The 19,759-nt window shown below is 30.7% G+C and overlaps 1 protein-coding gene across 1 annotated transcript in view; it reads left to right on the forward strand.

Moving 5' to 3' along the window:
• Nucleotides 1-2,127: 2,127 nt before the first annotated feature.
• LOC140447585 (uncharacterized) overlaps nt 2,128-19,759 on the forward strand; it is a 65,567-nt gene continuing 47,935 nt past the window's right edge. The window contains exon 1 of the mRNA XM_072540317.1: nt 2,128-2,214. Within this exon, the coding sequence (XP_072396418.1) occupies nt 2,213-2,214 (2 nt within the window). The 5' untranslated portion in view covers nt 2,128-2,212. The remainder of the gene's footprint in view (nt 2,215-19,759) is intronic.

Here is a 19,759-nt window from a genome sequence, read left to right on the forward strand (position 1 = left end):
TAAATAATACTGCTAATGTAAGAGTTAATAATGTGGTTTCAAAAAAACTTCAAACTAAAATCTGGAGTTTGACAAGGATAAATAATATCCCCTATTCTATTCAATATATATTATAGTGAACATATTATGCGTCAAGTTTTTGAGGAATGGCAAGGTGAAGCAACGATAAGAGGAAGAAAAATCAAACACCTACGTTACGCTGATGACACAGTTATATTGGCGTCATCACCTGAAGAACTGGAACAACTTATGAATAGGCTAGGCACGGTGAGTACGGAATATGATTTGAAAATAAATATACAGAAAACCAAAGTAATGATCATCGACAGAATTAGAAGCAACCAAGCAGAGACAAGAAACATGCTTCGTGGAGGATGCGAAGACTAGATCCGCCGACGGATCACAATAACCAGATCGGCAACAGACAAACTCACAAAAATTTGGAAGAACACTGACATCACAAAAAAACATAAAATTACGCCTTCGAGCATTAATATTTCTTATCGCTACCTTTGTTTAAGAAATTTGGACAATAAAAAAAGCCGATTTAGAGCGTACAATGGCATTTGAAATGTGGGTCTACCATAGAATGTTGCACATACCATGGACTATCCATCGCACAAATAACTTAATTCTAGCAGAACTTAACATAAAAACTAGGCTCATCACAATTATCAATCAAGATATACTGAGATATTTTGGACATTGACTAGAAGAAGAGAAGACATGGAGCAAATGATAGTTGAAGGTAACGTAGCGGGCAAAAGATCTAAAGGAATATATCCAGTAGGTACGATGGTTGGACCAAATAAAGGACATGACTGGTTACTCATTCGCCGAAGCAAAACAACACGCACAGGAGAGTGATAATTGGAAAGAAATAGTCAAACAAATTAAATGACGCCACTAGATCCTTACGAAAGAGAAAAGATTGAGGAGAATAAGGACTTTGATTTTTACGTGCTATCTTACAAATTTCGACGTGGTCAGAGGTACGTTAATATTATTATGACGAAGTTTCCTTTCAATAGTCGTATGCATGGGATCTGACTTAATCTGCGTGTGCCCTTTTTCAATAAAATTTTGCTTAATCGTAATTTCGGATTTCATACATAGGTTTAGAAGGGCGCTGGCTAGTGTTGGACTCCTATTCTTCTACGTGCAACCATCACTGTAAATTATAATTTTTTGGTCAGGATCCTTCGTGACATGATCTTTCAAAAAGCTGTAAATGATTGAAGTGTAGTAATTGGTGCTAGTACCGCCAGCCGCCTCATGCCATAGGTAGTAATAGCCATCTTTAGTTTTCATATCGAAAAATGTTAGATTAAATACTATCAGTTTATTCTTAAAATATTGTGAGGAGATGTTTGTTTCATTCTTACGAAGAAGAAAAATAGAGGAGGATTACTAATTATATAAGTTTAGATGATGCTACTACCCAAAATATATTTAGTATTAAATTGTAAGAATATGTCCTAAACCAATATTTAGTAATTTTATAAAAATTAATGTCGGTAAGCAATATTTTAGTTTTTTTATAATAAAGTAATTTTATATTCTCCGTGACTGAGGCGTTCAGTTATTGCTTAATGCCTTAGGGTTAGCTCCTTGGCATTTTATAATGTATTGTATTTGAGGTTTGTCGGGGTGGTCATAATAAGGTCAAGTAAAAATTCAGTTAAGAAGGTATCAATTATTAAGTTTTTTCTGCATTGACCAACCCTGTATTCAGATTTTTGCAATAAAATTTGTGCTATTATTCATTTTCAAATGTACTATAGACAAAAACTGTAACATAAACAATATTGTAAAGTTCCGTACAGAAACACCTTTTTCATCAATTGTAATTTAACCAAGTAATTGCACGTTAATATATACTAATACAATGTAAATCAATATATCTCAGCTAACACCTGTTGTCAATGTAAATATTAAATACATGCTTTACAATTAACTATTTCTAAGAATGGAGCCGATAAAAATAGTTGTTGATAATATATCTATCATTTCTGTTAAATCCAATAAAATAGTGTTTTGGGCTCTTGGACTATTAACAGTTTGGTAAATAGAATTGCTATCAATTTCAATGTCTCTTTTTATATAAAATATAAAAAATCAGAGTAAATACGATTAAGCTCATAGTAAGACCATTAAGACAGCAATTATTGTTTATTATTCTCAACTCAACCTAAGTGATATTTAGTTTATAATGTAAGTACATTTGAAAAATTCTGTAGATAACATTATACCTATATTAAATTTATATCTTACTCTAGGTTTTAGAAAACTAAATTAATAAAATTAAGGAATAGAATTTTTTGAGATTTTTTTGCGTATTCACTTTCATAGGATAATCCAAAATAAGGTTTAAGAGGTCGCCCATGCACAAAGTTGTTCAATTTTTTTTTTAAACAAATTGTACTTAACAATTTTTTTTGCCAGGAATTTTGTTTTAAATTTTTTTGATCATTCGCAACAACAAGTCTCTTGTAGTTTTTCTGTAAACATTATTGTTTTCGAGTTAAGTATAAATAATTTAAAACTGGGGAAAATGCAAAATTACAATCCTAATGGCTCAAAACACGAAGTAAAAAACATTATTTTTGAATTCACCAAGAAGCTAAATTCAAGTTTAGTTGATGACAAATCTTGTTCTATTATATCCCGATGCGTATTTTGGGTCTATTGTATTTCGAAATATTGTTTTTTTAGTCGTTTAACCGACAGGATGGGCGCTCAAGCTGCTGCGTGTATGAGAGGGAGAAACAAGATCAGTGCACACATTTTTGGTGGTTTATATTCTCATTGTAAAAATGAACGCCTGCCCTGCCATAAAAACATTCATAATGAATTCAAAAACAATGGCTGGATAGTTATTTATGCGGTAATTATTTAGTAAGCCGGAACGCCTCAAAAATGCCAAATTTTTTGTGGACTTCGCCGAAAAAGTGAAAAAAAACCTCAAATTTTAATGTTTTCTTTGCTTTAAACTAGTAAAAGTGCCCAAATAATCAAAAATACAGAAAAAATAACAAAAAAGTAGTATGAATAAAAAAAAATTACATAAAAAGCAAAGAAAAGTATACTATATACATGTCTTAATAAAAAAAACGTAACTAAAACATATTAAATCTCACTGTTTTTTACTGTTAAATTATGGAAAAATGGGTAAAATTGTTTAAAATAATCAAGATTTTTAATATTTCAAAACAATATGGCGGCCATGCGAAAGAAGTTAAATTTTATGTACTTTTAACATTGTTGCCAATTTTAACCTTTAAAAGATCTAAAAATTTCATGAAAATTACCTTAATTAAAACAGGTGGATACAATCTTAATAACCACGTGCAAAACGAGTACCCGTTAACCATCGTCTTATTTTATTATTAAAAATGTAAACCAATAAACCAAATCTAACCTAACACTGGTAAAAAAAAGCAGTAATATAAATAAATAAAATGTTATATTATAATTAAAAATCAAAATTTTTATATTTCATAAGAAAACATGAAATTAAAACTAAACCAACGTAACCAAATCTAACCTAACGCTGGTAAAAAAGCAGTAATAAGAATAAAATTTTATCAAAATTTTTATTGTTCATAAGAAAACGTGATAATAAACGTATAGTAACGTAACCAAATCTAAACTGACCCTTGTAAAAAAGCTATACTTTTCAGTTAAAAGTAGGTAATAATTTATAAACTTTACGTTTTAGGTAAATTTTTATTTTTCATTAGAAAACATAATTTTGAATAACTATGGCAACACTGGTTAAAATTACCCTTCTTGATCATAAGAAACAGTTGTCATTCCTGTCATTTCTTGTTGTTTCATGGTAAATAATGGCGAATAATGGCGGTGGCTTTTAAAAATCGGGCATATTTTAAATCGGAATTACATAAAAAAGAACGCTTTGCACCGAATAAAAACCATTGCACAATCATTAGTAAGTGAAGGAGAATTCATTGATATAAATTTCATCTCCGTAGACACGGTTCCGGTTTATTAAACTAGTACCATTTAGGTAATCAGGGTGTTATTAAGATGATTACACCCGGAGAGTAACATAATCCAGCTAGAGAGCATCTGGCCCGAGGGATGAATAATGTCCGATGGGTGTAATCTTTCGGTAACACCAGTGGTACATACAAGATTTTATTTTTCGCTTCACATAGTATAAAAATTAAAATTAAGACGTTTTTACTTTTTATTTAACTAAACCTACAAAATATATCTGCATATTTTGTATGTGCCACTGTTATTACTGGATGATTACGTTCACCGAGTAACATCCGTCCCTTGGGCCAGAGCCCCTTTGGCTGGATTAGGTTGCTCTTTATGCATAATCATCTTAATAACACCCTTGGTGCATAAATGTCTATAAAATTATTGTTTTTTAATTGACAATGAAGCGCGTATGTTAGGGCGGGTGCTCATTTGTACAATGAGAATTTAAAACAGAAAAAATTTGTGCCCTAGATACTGTTTCTCTCTCTTATATATACGCTGCAGCCCGAGCGCCCGTCCTGACATGGACATAAAATTAAAAAAAAATTGTCCGGACCAAAAAAATTGAATGTTTTTCATTCAATGTTCCGCATGGGCCACCTCTGGAACCTTATTTTGGGCTATCTCATAAAAGTGATTATGCAAAAATATAAATATACTATAGTTTTGCTATTTATTCTACAAATCCAATATATTGTTTTATATTGTTCTACAGCTTTTGCTGTAAATTATGAGAAATCTAAGAAAAATACATGATACTTTTCCAACATATTAAGTATTTGGTTTAAATACTGATTTTTATTTTGATACCGAAATGAGGTGATATTAGAACTTTTATACCGTTGTTATTATATATGATATAACTTTTCCTAAGCATATTAGCCCAGTCTGGTTATACAAAAATCATCGATTTCACGGCAAAATGTTTCGCAGATATCTGAAGCTTTTAAGACATAGGTGGGGGTTACTAGATGACGAATAGATAAAAAGATACTCCTATTTTTACCTTGCGTTTTTTTTTAAACAATAATTTATGGCCAGAATTTGATTTTTTATCTATAAGTTTTTTTCCTTATAATTTAAATAAACAATATTTATACCATTTTTTTATATCAAGAATATCTTTATTTTTCCGTTTTTTCAATTAAAATTGATAAATAAATTAACAAAATAAAATGTTATTTATACATTTCAACATTGAGGAATTACCGTCCTTTAAATTTGTGCGAAATTTCCACCCAATCGGCCAAATAGTTTAAAAGTTATTAAATTTGTTTATCCCTGGGACTAATTATTTAAACCATTGAACTTGCCCTATGAATGATGCTAAAAACATTTACCAAATTTCATAGGATTCTTTAAGACTTATACTATAGTATAGTTAAATGAATATTGAGTTTTCATCGAAATTATTTACAAAATAAACGTTTGAAAAAGGGGTATGATTTTTACTTATAAACAATTGTAATAACTTCTATATTTTTCAAGCTACAGACTTGTACGTACAACCATTAGATAGCTGGTAAAAAAACTCACAATTAACAAAAAAAAAATAAACCTTCTATGAACAATAGGAACGAAGTTAGCGACAATTTTTTTGTTAATTATATCTCCATTGTTTATAAACATTAAGAAGTAAAATTTGCACAAATTTTGAATGAAAATCTTAACTTTATATTGAATTTTATAGCTATAAAATTCATCCAATTTTTCGAAACTTAAAACCTTTCGAAACGAAGTTACTTTCGAAAGATCGACATAGGAAAGTGGAGGGGAAACTGTTTTAGCTCCTCGCTGCAAAATTTAATATTATGGTTACGGATTTATCATTCAAAAGCTTCAACAGTTCTGTAGGAATTTCATCAGGTCCATTTGCTTTTCCATTTTTAGCGTTTCTTATTGCGTATTCTATTTCTTCTTTCAATATGTCTGGCCCAGTTGCATTGATTATCTGAGTTAAGTTGTTTCTATCGTCTTCAAATAATTCATTCAGGTATTCTGCCAACTTTTTATTTTATTCTCTAGATCTAGAATAAGATTTCCATCTTTGTCTTTAAGTTTACCTATTTGGCATTTCTTTATGCTTCCTGTTATATATTTTACTTTTTTGTGCATATTGAATGCATCGTACTTTTTTTCATAGGTTTTCATTTCTTCACATTGTTCTTTAATCCACTCCTCTTTGGCTTCTTTTATTCTCTTTTTTATGTGTTTATTTATTTCTTTGTATTTGTCTGGGTAATTCTTCATCTTTCTTCTTTGTTGCATCAAGTCTAGTATATCTTGTGTCATCCACCCCTTATTCTTTGTTGTTGTTTTTGTAAGATGTTTCTTTCCTGTTGTTTGTATAGCTGTATTTATGTACTTTAATTTTTGGTTAACGTTGTTTGTATCGTTAATTTGTTGCTGCACTGAACGGAGGTTTTCATTTTTCAATAAACATTGCAAAATTTAATAAGGCAAGTGATGAAAAAATCGACTTATTTTATCAAAGCAATAAGGCAGATTAGATTAATATTGTATATCATATTTGTAAGAAAAATATAATAAAAATCAAAATTGTCAATTATAAAAATACAAACAATTATAATTAATATAAGGAATATATTAATATAATGTGTAAAAAATTACCTGAAATTTAATTTATAAAATATATAAGTATTATTACATCATTGATATAAAATGAAAAAACGTATGTTGATTTTCCGGGATTTTCCGAGATTTATGGGGGGTGATAATTATGTCATCATTATTAATACTGCAACAAACTATTCGAGCAAATTAAAAAAAAGTAAGTATTTAGGGTGAATTTCAAATCGACTCAATTTTTCCGAGTTTTCCCATATTTTCCAGCCAGTGAAAACTATGTAGTTATTCATATTTCGACGAGCTACCCCAGAATAAAAAAAAAGAGGCTTGCAGCTGCAAAGGAAGCCGATATAATGTACATTTTTCCTACGTGTTGCAATTTCAAGTTCTGATGCCAAAAAAAAAACGGAGCTGAAACAGATATCCTCTCCACTTTCCTATGTCGATCTTTCGAAAGTACCGTCGTTTCGAAAAATTAGATAAATTTTATAGCTATAAGTTTCAATATAAAGTTTAGATTTTTATTCAAAATTTGTGCAAATTTTACTTCTTAATGTTTATAAACAATGGAGATATGATTTTTTTAAAAATAGTCACTAACTTCGTTCCTATTGGTCATAGAAGGTTTTTTATTTTTTAATGTGAGCTTTTTTACCAGCTATCCAATGGTTGTACGTACAAGTCTGTAGCTTAAAAAAAATAGAAGTTATTACAATTGTTTATAAGTAAAAAACATACCCCTTTTTCAAACGTTTATTTTGTAAATAATTTCGATGAAAACTCAACATGCATTTAACTTCTGAGATAGTCCAAGTCTTAAAGAATCCTATGAAATTTGCTGAATGTGTCTAGCATCATGCATGGGGCAAGCTCAATGGTTTAAATAATTAGTCCCAGGGATAAACAAATTAAATAACTCATAAAATATTTGACAGATCGGGGGGAAATTTCGCACAAATCTAAAAGATGGTAATTCCTTGACGTTTAAATGTATAAATACCATTTTATTTTGTTAATAAAAAAATTAATAAAATTTATAAATTAGTGCAAAAAAACTGCGTTTTTGCAAATATCTCTGTAAATTATTTATCAATTTTAAATAAAAAAACGGGAAAATAAAGATATTCTTGACATAAAAAAATGACATAAATATTGTTTATTTAAAATATAACGGAAAAAATTTATAGACAAAAAAATCAAATTGTGACCATAAATTATTGCTTAAAAAAACGCAAGGTAAAACTAGGAGTATCTTTTCATCTATTCATCATCTAGTATCCCCCACCTATGTCTTAAAAGCTTCAGATATCTGCGAAACATTTTTCCACCTTTTTTTTAACCAGACTGGGCTATATCTTATAATCAAATTCTATTGCATTTTATAGAGAAACTATTAAGTTACTTTCTTTTTTCTTTTTCCCACTTGAAATACATAAAATGGTTAATCATATCTGTAATTGTGATGACCAGCTCTCTTATTGCCTCTTTGTTGCTTGTCCGTGTAGTTTCCATCGCATCATGTTGGTATTTCGTCTTTTAAGATCGCGAATCCTCTATTCTCATCACATATCGGTTCCAGTTTCTTTATTTTTTCTACCCTAGTATTATATTAGAAATATCGTATGGCTGTCTTATGTTTTCGTTTTCCACTGGTCCTACCTATTTTATGAACGAGATATATCTTACTGGTTTTTTTAATGTTGTTTATGAGTTTAATATTAATGAAGATACTGTGTAGTAACCTTATATTTGTTTTTTCGTACTTAATATATTCGTTATTTCCTACCCTTTCATTTGCTACATGGCATGTTAGGATTCGTGCAGTTGTTTATTTGTATTCAGCCAGAGGCCTTCTTTAAGTCAGTAAATCAAAATTTATCTTTTAGTTAAACTATTTTTATCCTTAGTGCCCTATGACATCTCGTAACTATACTTTCAATAATAATGAAGACACTGTGAAGTATCTTTTTTGTAGTCGTCTTTTATCCTAATATATTCGTGATATCCTTCCCTTTCATTTAACGTATCACACGCTCCAATCGGACCAATAAAAAAGGAGATGTGAGTTTCAAAATTTCATATCTGCTATTACTGAATTGTTAATATTTTTTTTTTAAATAATACCACACATTTAAGTTGTTTAAATCTCTTTTTGTTTGTTTAAAAATCTTAATTTTTTCTTTTGAAAATTTTGTTTAATGATTTTAGTAATTTTCAAAATTTGTTAAATTCAAAATAGAATTTATTTATCATTTACATTTTCATTATTATTTTGTATTTATGTTTAATTATTTCAATTTGATTATCATTATATTTTATTAAAATAGTTTTAAAAAATCAAAAAGTGATATGTTGTAATTCTGGGAGCGGAAGGATTGCTTTCTTATCGTCTAGGCACGGAGCAATGGTTTTTAATTCAATTTATTTTATTTGATTCGATTTAACTTAATTTAATTTACTTAATTTAATCTAATTTTATTTTATTTTATTATATTTTATACGAATATTTTAAAATCAAAATTACCCAAGTCGATCCGGTATTTGTCGAGTTGTTATAAAAAAGTTTTAAAAAAAGTAAATGGCGTCTTGTGAAATCGATATAGATTTGTCTACGTACAAAAACCAGCATGTACCTTCTTACATATAAACCAAATAAATATAAACTAACATAAAGCTTTAAATTATTTTGCAAAATACCAAAATTTTACCTTTAAATTACAACAATCAATATTTTTGTCAATTTTGAAAAAAATATAAAAATACATATTTGTATTATTAATTATGTATGTAATTAATATGTATTATTAGATGTAAATTATATTATTATTATTATTATTATTATTATTATTATTATTAATGAAACGTATCGTTTCAAGAACAAAATACGAATAAAATGTCAGATGTGGGTAGTTCAGAATTTCTTTTCTAGGTGGCGCTAGGATTTTATATCTAAACTAACATAAAGCTTTAAATTATTTTGTATTAAATTCACCTTAAGAATATTATAAAATTAATTATTAATTATATTAATATATAATTAATACAGTATTACTAATACATATCGTTTCAAGAACAAAATATGATTGAGATGGTAGTTCATATTTCTTTCCTAGATGGCGTCGTTACCTTATTGGATAAACGGTGTGACTTGTCTTTATATAGATAGATGTAATGACTGGTCATTTTGGTACCTACAAGTTATCTTTCTTAATTATTGGTTGGCCCAACTCCAATAAAAACGATCTTCTCCTACCTAAACGATTAATTTTCCAATCTTGATTTTTCATCATTAAAAGTTTATAAGCGTTGATGCCACTAATATCGAGCAGATGAAAAAATATTGCCATCGGCCACCGGATACTTTTTCTTTGAGTCTTATACTCTTTTACCAATTTATCTAATATATCGATTGCAGCCTTTGTTTTATTGTAGTGTAATATAATATCCGGTTTGTACTTTATTGTAATGTAATATATTTTATCCAGTTTGTAATCTGTTTCTTCTCCACTAATTTTGCAATCGTTATGTTTTGTCGATAAAAGAATAACTGCTGCAATTTTCATTGGGACGTAGGAAATTAAGGTTTTAGTTTCCGTAAAAGCAAACATGCTTGAAAAGTCTTTCTTAAATCTTAATGGTGAAAAATTATTAGGATGGTAATATCTTACTGAAAAATTGGTGAAAAAATATGGCGTAGGTTTAATTGGATTCCGCTCATGTGTCCCCGCTAGCTTAAGGGTCCTGTCTTTACTTACCAAGCGGGGTGTGGTTGAACTTGTTGCAATAAACAGTAATTAATCAAACGTTTTTATGCTACATCATAAATATGTTTAAGAAACATTCCTCAAAAGAAATTAATAAAAAATATATTTTTGAAAATAAATCTAAAAATTGATATCCGAGTTTCAACTGCACCCCGCTCGGATTTACGAAGGTTAAAATAGCTATTTCTAGCTAAATGACTCGGTCACTCACCATATCCACTTTTATTCACTTAGTCTCTAAATAAATCGAACGTTGCAGATCGTCAAGTGTCTATGGGAATTTTTAGGACCCCTAATATTTCGGTCAAGTATTTTAAGTGCATATCCATTTTATTCTGACATTATATTAGGCTAATAAGTCTAATGAGCCATACATTAAAACTTTTTCTTAAAATTATACATCGTAGAATATACAAGCTATGCGAAGAGAGAATACAAGACACACAGTTTGGATTCATGAAAGGCGTAGGTACAAGAGATGCACTGTTTAGTCTACAAGTATTATTTCAAAGATGCAGAGATATGACTTGCGATATTTACACCTGCTTTGTGGACTACCAAAAAGCATTTGATACAGTTCAACACCAAAAAATGATGGATATTCTAACAAAAGCCCAAATGGATGATAAAGATAGGCGTATAATACAAAATTTATACTGGAACCAATCAGACACAATAAGAACGAATTTTGGAGGTGAACCAACGGAAATGATCCAGTTTCTACGAGGCATTAGACAAGGTTGTATACTTTCACCTATATTATTTAATCTATATTCAGAGGAAATATTTAGTGAAGCCTTGGAAAAATGCGAACATGGAATACTTCTAAATGGAGAACGCCTAAACAACATCCGTTATGCAGACGACACCGTTATTTTTGCAGACAGTTTGAACAGTTTACAGCAACTAATAAACAAAGTAAATGAAGTAAGTGAAAGATTTGGACTTCAAGTAAATATAACAAAAACTAAATTTATGATCATCAGCAAAAATAAAGTTAGAGACGCTCAACTACTTATCAATAATACACCAGTGGACCGAGTAAAACAGTATAACTATCTTGGAACAACAGTAAATGAACAATGGGATCACTCACAGGAAATAAAATGTAGAATAGAGAAGGCTAAGAGTGTGCATTCAATAACATGGCCAAACTCTTTAAAAGCCACAATCTTAATCTGGAGATAAAAGTAAGGCTCCTACGATGTTATATCTTCTCAATATTGTATTACGGAGTTGAATCCTGGACACTAACTGAAGCAATGGAGAAAAAACTTGAAGCCTTCGAGATGTGGCTATACAGGCGAATTCTAATGATATCATGGACAGACAAGATAACCAACGAGACCGTATTACGAAGAGTGGGCAAAGAAAGAGAGGTGATGTATACCATTAAAAGGAGAAAGTTGGAATATCTCGGACATATAATGAGAAACAGCACTAAATACAGATTACTGAAGGTAATCCTACAGGGTAAAGTATTCGGAAAGCGAGGAATTGGGAGAAGGAGAATATCATGGTTGAAGAACCTGAGGAAATGGTTCTCCACAACAACAACGAATCTATTTAAAGCATCAGTCAATAAAATAATTATAGCCAGAATGATTGCCAATATTCGGAACGAATAGGCACTGAAAGAAAAAGATATTGACTAAATGTTGTCATTTATCTTTGGTTTTTTTATTTATCATTATTTATTTTTTCCATTATCTCTTTCTGGTTTTGTTAATTTATTTTTTATTGATTTGTCATCTCTAGCCCATATTAGCATTATACTTTAAACAGTAAAGGGCACTTCATATAGTATAATCTTGGCTTCGAACAGATTTTGTATAAAGTTCTTGTTTCCCGTATCTAATTTTTTTTTTCGTATGTTTCCACTTCTTTTTAAATTAGATTATACTCCTGCTCTTATTCGATTTTAAGACCATAGTATTTTAAAAGGATTTTTTTGTGGTATGGTACCTTCTAGGGTGCTCAGTAAAAGAAGTATAAGTCTACTTAGTCAACTTTTCTGGAGAAGCAAAAAAAGATAAATAATTTTGTTCTGAAGCTAATTAATTGTCATATCTCCTAAATCGTAGTACAAAAAATTTTTATTTTTACCCTTTTTTATTTTGTAAATACTAATCTAGAACAAAGTACAGTGCACAGATTCTAAATATGCCGGTGGGAGATGGCTTCTATGCGTTGTATTGTAGTTGGTGTATGAGAGAAAAAGTTTTCGAAACAATAAAATAACAAATCTTATATTATTATTTGTTATTTCATTATTTTGAAAACTTTCTCTCATACATCGACTATAATACAGCGCATAGAAGCCATCTCCCACCGGCACATTTAGAATCTGTGCACTGTATATATATTTTTCTAAATACTTAAATGGAAATTACAAAAAAAAATGTGGCTTATATTAGTTGGACCATACGTACCAGATGACTTATACTATTTTGTTTAGCCCAAAAAGCTGTTGTTTATTAAAAAATAAATAAATAAAATATATTTACGCAATATTTAAAAAAAAACATAAAAACATAGGAATAATGTTAATACGGTTTCGGCAGACCAATGGCTATGTCCCTTAATGAAGAAAAGTATTTGATATTTGAAATCCCATCAGCAGCATCAAATATCTTTAAATTTTTATAAAAATCGTGAAATACTGGACTTATCAGAGAAAGAAGATTCAAAATATCCTTTTTATTCTGCGTTGATATAGCAAGAGTGCTTTTACACAAATTGCTGGGTACCAACCTAGCATTAGTTCGTCCTCTACGTAGTACACCTATAAACATAATTCTCTTTTCTCTTGTATAACGAAACCAGTTCACATCAAACCAATTAAAAGGATTTCCTCTTGTATCTTTTTTACGCATTAGACCATTACTTTTCAAAAGATCTGAAAAATTTAATCACCATGGTAAAGCTCTACAACATTAAGTTTCTTCTTTTTTCCTGTACTTCTCACAAGCTGATACCAGTCATGCAGATGGCTAATTGGAACACTTAAACTTTTTTTTTTGCTCTTCGATCAATCCATGATCAATATCGCACTCCATATGACTGTGTCCACTCACCATGAATTTATGGTCAATAACTTCTAAATTAGTGTTATTTTGCATTGCTACTAAAAACATCATAGCAACATGTAAATTTTTGTTCTGACCACCGCATGTATCCAAGTACAGGGTTACTTTGGAAACATGTAGTAGTAATGAAAATAATCTTTATAAATAAATGTAGCTATATTGTTACCTCCTCTTCCTCCTTCATCTTCGTGCCATATGTAACATGTTACAATTCCTTCTTTATTCTCATGAATAGTTAGGTTATATGTCCTTAACTGTCTTTTGTAAAAGGCAACAAAAGAATTTACGTATGGAGTTGGGAGACACTGCTGCAAGTCAAAAGTAAGGCATCTAAAAGTACTGTTACATTTTGCTTTTTCTGTATCGTTGCTCTTCATAACATATGCATTGTCTGCAGCAGTGTGATGAATACTTATCTCGTCTTCTATTTTAGTTTTAACATCTTTGTTTTCAGTAACTTTAAGTTTATTACTCAGTTTCAGCACATCACATTTATGGAACGTATCTACTTTAGGTTTTTTAAATGAAATGTTCATTTTATGGAACTCTTTTTCTTAGATAGGTCTAGAGACAGGTGATTAATTTTCTTTACAGTATAATTTGTACATTTTCTGAAAATTGGAATAGTTTTCTCATTATGCCTGTTAGCAAAATGATCACGACCTCGCTGGTCATCAGTTATTCTTCCTGAAGTATTTTAATCGCTATTTGTAATAGCCAGTGTAATAAACATATTCATCCCATCAAATGTGTTTATAAAACATTTTTTTACCAACTTGAATTCTAGCGCCAGTCACCTTTAAATGAAAAACATAAGTCACTTTTTGAACTTTTTCTTAATCCGAATCTAAAGTCCTTTCCTAACAATATATGCAATACGTTTGTTGCGATCACCCATAGACCAATATTCGTCGAATAGCTTTTTTTGTACCTCTTCTGAAATTTTGTTTTTGCATTTATTTCTACAGGCTTCAAGTTTTTTCATGCAGCGTGCTAGTTTTACCTTATTTTTGCTGTTACATAAGCTTTTCCAAAGTTTCGGTTTCTTTTGCGTTCCGCTTTTTGTTTTTCATTAATAAACTCCTTGAATGTTGGAATCAATACTGGTATCACCTGATTTTTATCTCCTCTCTGTATTTTCAGACCTAGAATTTGGAACAGATTCTATTTTTTCTTTAACAGCACTGCTAGAATCACTACTATCCGGCATATAGTTTTTATCCTCGTCACTATAATCATCTAGATGTCGACATATACTATAAGAGCCAAGAATAGTTCACAAACTCGAAGGGTATAGTCAATATAAGTTGACATAAACTGTTTTTACCAAATTAAAAGTTCATTTAACTAATTGAACTAAAAAGACCAAATAATTTTATTTAATTTATATTAGCATATTGACTTGTTCTATTGATACCAAGGTAAAGATATAGTCCTTTATAGTCTTATCTCTATAGACTTCTTTTTACTCTTTTTACTAAGCACCCTAGTGTTATTCTCTTGCTATAAATAGTTGGGAGATGGTGTTGTTTTTATTCGTGTAATATGATTTTGTTTTTCTATATCTTGAGTATCGTACTCTCTCTTTCTTGTCTTTTCCTCATTGCTGAGGATCGTGATTTCCTACAATGCGGGCTGTCAATTCTCTCCATCTCTTGCGATTTTGGGCTGCTCTCATGGACTCGGAAAACGTCTCTTCAGTGGCTTTCTGTACTTGATCTGACCATCGGATAGGTGAGCGTCCTCTGCCTCTACGTCCTTCTACGTTTCCGCACACAATTAGTCTTTCTAAGTTGTCATTGTCTCTTCTCGCAATGTGGCCAAAAAACTTTAAAACATTTGCAAGACACTGAGAGGAGAGTCTGGTCTGAATGTTTAGCTCTTCGAGAATCGACTGATTGGATCTGTGCTCCGTCCACGAGACGCGTAGCATTCGTCTCCAGCACCACATTTCGAATGCGTCAATCCTTTTCCTATCCTCTGATTTTATTGTCCATGTTTCGGCACCGTAACTGAAGATTGAAAAAATGAGTGTCCGTACCAGTCTCATTTTGAGTTTTTTGGATAAAGAGCGGTCCTTCCATATTTTTGACAGTCGACTCATCGCGTTCTTGGCCATCCCTATTCTTCTGCGAATTTCCGTATGGGAGGAGGCTGCATTGCTTAAGGAAGATCCTAGATACGTGAACTCGTCTACTTTCTCGAATTGATTTAGGGCGCCTGTTGTTTGGAGGATATTCGCGTGGTCCACAATCATGATTTTTGTTTTCTGATTATTAATCTTGAGCCCACACTTGTTGCTTTCGGTTTCTACTCTCTTTATCAGTCTCGACATCTCCTCTTCAGATGTTGCTATCAGTGTTGTATCGTCTGCGAGTCTTAAGTTTGAGATCTTTTTTCCTGCAATGGAGATGCCGCCTCTCCATCCATCGAGTGCGTTCCTCATTATGTATTCTCCATATAAATTAATCAGGTCTGGAGATAGTATGCACCCTTGTCGTACACCTCTGCTGGTTTTGAAGGTATCAGATTGCTGGTTTTCAATTCTTATTTTAACTGAGTTATCTTCGTATAAGTTTTTAATTAATATTGCCAAATGATCTGGAACTCCCATCTCATGAAGAACTGTCCAGAGAACTTCCCACTTCACACAATCAAATGCCTTTTGGTAGTCTAGAAAACAGATTATTATTGGAATTTTAAATTCGCGGGCCTTTTCTATGAGCTGCCGCATATTAAGGATTTGCTCTCTCGTACCCTTCCCTTTGACAAAGCCTGCTTGTTCTTGGGGAATTTGTTTGTCTAAGTATTGTTGCAAACGGCGTTTAATGATTCTTAGTAATATTTTGCTTGGGTGGGAAATCAGTGAGATGGTACGATAATTACTACACTTTGTAGTATCGTACAATATCCTATATTTTACAGAACTCATATTACGTTGTTTAGTATTCTATCTTTTAATGTTTCCCCTGAAATTAATATCAAGACTCTCATTCCTATTTTCTGTTTTTTTTTTATGTTTCTGTTGTATCTGCTCTTGTTTTTATCACATATATCTTTATTGTTTTTACAGACAATTAAATATACAGTTAGTAAAGTGTAAATCTCAATGCATGTCATTATCTACGTCAGAGATTTAAGTTGACATTGTTGCCAAATTATAAAAAATTTCTAAATTTATTTTAAACCAAATATATCACATAGTTTTTGCAGAAATGGATCATACAAATAAACAAGTTAATATTTAATGTAAATAAATATAAAAAAATTGAATTGGAAAATAAAAATTAAGTAATAATCTTACGTTAAAAACGATTTAAGCCGCTTGTGTAGTATAACGAAGTAAAATAAAATAAAAAAAAAACAACGCTTTTTCATTACTTATTTACTTTAAAATGTTTGGTTACAACTAGATTTTCAAATGTTAATCAATCTTTTTTCTAACTTTATTTATAATTGTTTTTTATATAATTTGTGAACAATGTAAAAAAGTGTGGTGCTTAAAAGGTACTCACTAGTACATGCTTTTGTTTCCAGTTTATCTTTTTTTATACTTTGTTCATTCATCTTATGGATTTTTTAGAAAAACTTTGTTTCATCATCAGTTTAAACCTATATAAAAATAAAGCTTAATTCTAAAGCTCAACGAGCCATAAGATGCATTTGATGCAAATAGAGGATTAAAAGAAGTCGCAGAGATTATTTACAATTGAGGAGCATACATGCAAAAACCGATAAATCCACTTTTTCCAATTTTGAGATAAAAGGCAAAAACTTGTACAGCAAAATCCCATAACAATTTAAAGAAACATCATATTGGAAATAAATAGTAGTTATAAGTCATGTAATAATATTCTGGAATTTTAATATATTACCTTTTTTTACTGTTTTAATTTTTGATTTTTTTTAATTTATCGGGTTTTGCTTGAAAACAGAAATTTATCGGGTTTTGCCTAAAAGATCTTTGAAAGAGCACCATATTTTTGTTGCTAATAAAAAGTAAAATCAAATCTGAAACGTTGGTTCCTCTTCCAGGCAGTCACATGTCTGCCCTTCCTCTTCCTCCTTATCCTTTTCATTTTAACTTTTGTCATTAAGCAATTCCCGGTACCAGTCAAGTTCTTGTAATTTCTCCCAATCTTTATCGAACTGTTGATTTAATGAGTGTTTAAGGGTTTTCTTTTCTATTCGGGGTTACCCCGAGTCAATTCTTTTTCTGAGATAGTCAACTCAATATCGGAAAATTTTGGTTTGAAAAGTTTTTCAAAATTTTTCAACTCACTGGTAAAATAATAGTTTTGGAATCATCGTATTTTTATGAATTTGCCATTGTTAAATTTTTTTACTACAATCTTCTTTGTATCGGCTAGTGCTTTCACTTTTTTCAAGCCAACTTAAAGCTCTTTCATATTAAACAATCTCCAATCAGTGCCTATTTTTTTAAAAAGTCTAGTTTGTTTGTAAATTTCTTCATATTTCTCTCTAGAGAGAATTGTGACTTTTTTTCTTAGAAGCTTTTCTACTATCCCAAATACCCTGTCTGCTGGCAAATACTAATAGCTTCTGATTGGAAATACAAGTAATATTTCTGTCACTTGAACTGGAGCTTTAAATCTAAGCCAGAAGTACAGCGAATGAATAATATGGCAGTTTTTGTTTTGTTCTTCGCATCCGTCGCAAAAGAGGCGAAGTGTCGTAATATTATCGTCTTCTAAAGAATCCAAATAATTTACAAGTGCATAACCTATTTCAATTGATCCCCTACCTGCCTGATCTTCAGTCTACGTAAAAAAAAGTTGGATGTTTGGACTGGTTATCCACGCAGCAAAAAACAAACATGCTAATCTGCTGTACATTAAACGCATCATTAATAGGTGTTTTGGGCAAAGGCTGCACCTGCTGCATATCAAAGCAGAATGTGATGGAATTTTCAGGAGTTTCTTTTAGCAGACTATAAAAAGCATTAGCCCTCTTTTGGCGGATACTCAACTCAGTACGAAACTCTCTTTTCTTTACCTCCGTTTCGATTTCCATTATAATTTTGAATTAAAGTCTAGTACATTGTGCGCATACGTCTGATGCTGGAGTAGAAAACCCAATGTTAAAATCATAAACGAATATCCTCCTAAATATCGAAAAGTTGACATTATGATAATATTAATTTCTTTATGCTTAGATCAGAGGCCAAATAAATTAGTCTTGCTTTTTTTTTCTATTTGAATGACTTTCGCTTCCTTGTAGTTTACCAATAAACTCTCTTATTTTATTCTTTTTGACAACAGATTTTGTGGACACGTGATCTTCACACCGATTTTCTTTTGGGATTTTTCCGTCTGACAATGTTTTAGTAACGTAGTTTATGCGATCTTTTTTAATATTCATACATTTCATGAAAAATGTCTGGCATACCTGAACTTTTTTCTTGCTGACTCTTTTCGACAAGGAGTAGTGTACGGAAAAGTTACGCCCCTTGACTGCTCGTTCTGTGGTCAATCTTTTTCTTTCAATTGGAACTACTGACATGTAATGACACAATTTGATATCCTATTCCGACTTCACATTATTTTCAAAAAATTTTTTCGAATGGTTCGAATGTCACTTTTAACAATGCTATTGCAGTGATAAGTAGGGCCATTTGTAAAGTTTTAAAAATGAGGATCGCTATCACGATATCTAAAACAAAAAATGGGTTAGGTAACGAATATCCTAATTTATTTTTTACCTGTTACCTTTGCTTTTGCAATTTCTGCCTCTTGGTCTCACCTTTCCTTTTTTTTCCTATTTCCTATACTTATTTCGAACACACTTGCTTCCATTGTTAAAACCTAATACAATTAGGTTAAACAACTGCTTAATACCTAATTCATAAACAACATGACGTAACCTCTTAATCTTTTCCCCCTTAATTTCGACAACTTGATTAAGGTAACACAGTCCTCTCGTTTTTAATTTACAAACTACTACCATAGGTAAAGAAGTATACTTCTTTGTTTATGCTACTACTATAAAACGAAGCCCGAAACAGCATAAAGAAACCTGATATAAGTACGGACGATATTATGGATCTATATCATAGATGGCAAATTAATTATTTAAAGATATATCGGGTTTTGCTTGAAATTTGGATTTATCGGCATTTGCTTGAACTGGTCAACTTTTACATCATTTTAAAGAGAAAATATCGGTTTTTGTTGAAATTTTATATTCTATAAACAAAGAGGGCTACTAAATTGATATGAATCCATGTTCAGGTTAAAAAATTCAAAAAATGGATTTATCGGTTTTTGCATGTATGCTCCTCAA

Source organism: Diabrotica undecimpunctata, chromosome 8 (genome assembly GCF_040954645.1).
Source record: "Diabrotica undecimpunctata isolate CICGRU chromosome 8, icDiaUnde3, whole genome shotgun sequence".
NCBI lineage: Eukaryota > Metazoa > Arthropoda > Insecta > Coleoptera > Chrysomelidae > Diabrotica > Diabrotica undecimpunctata.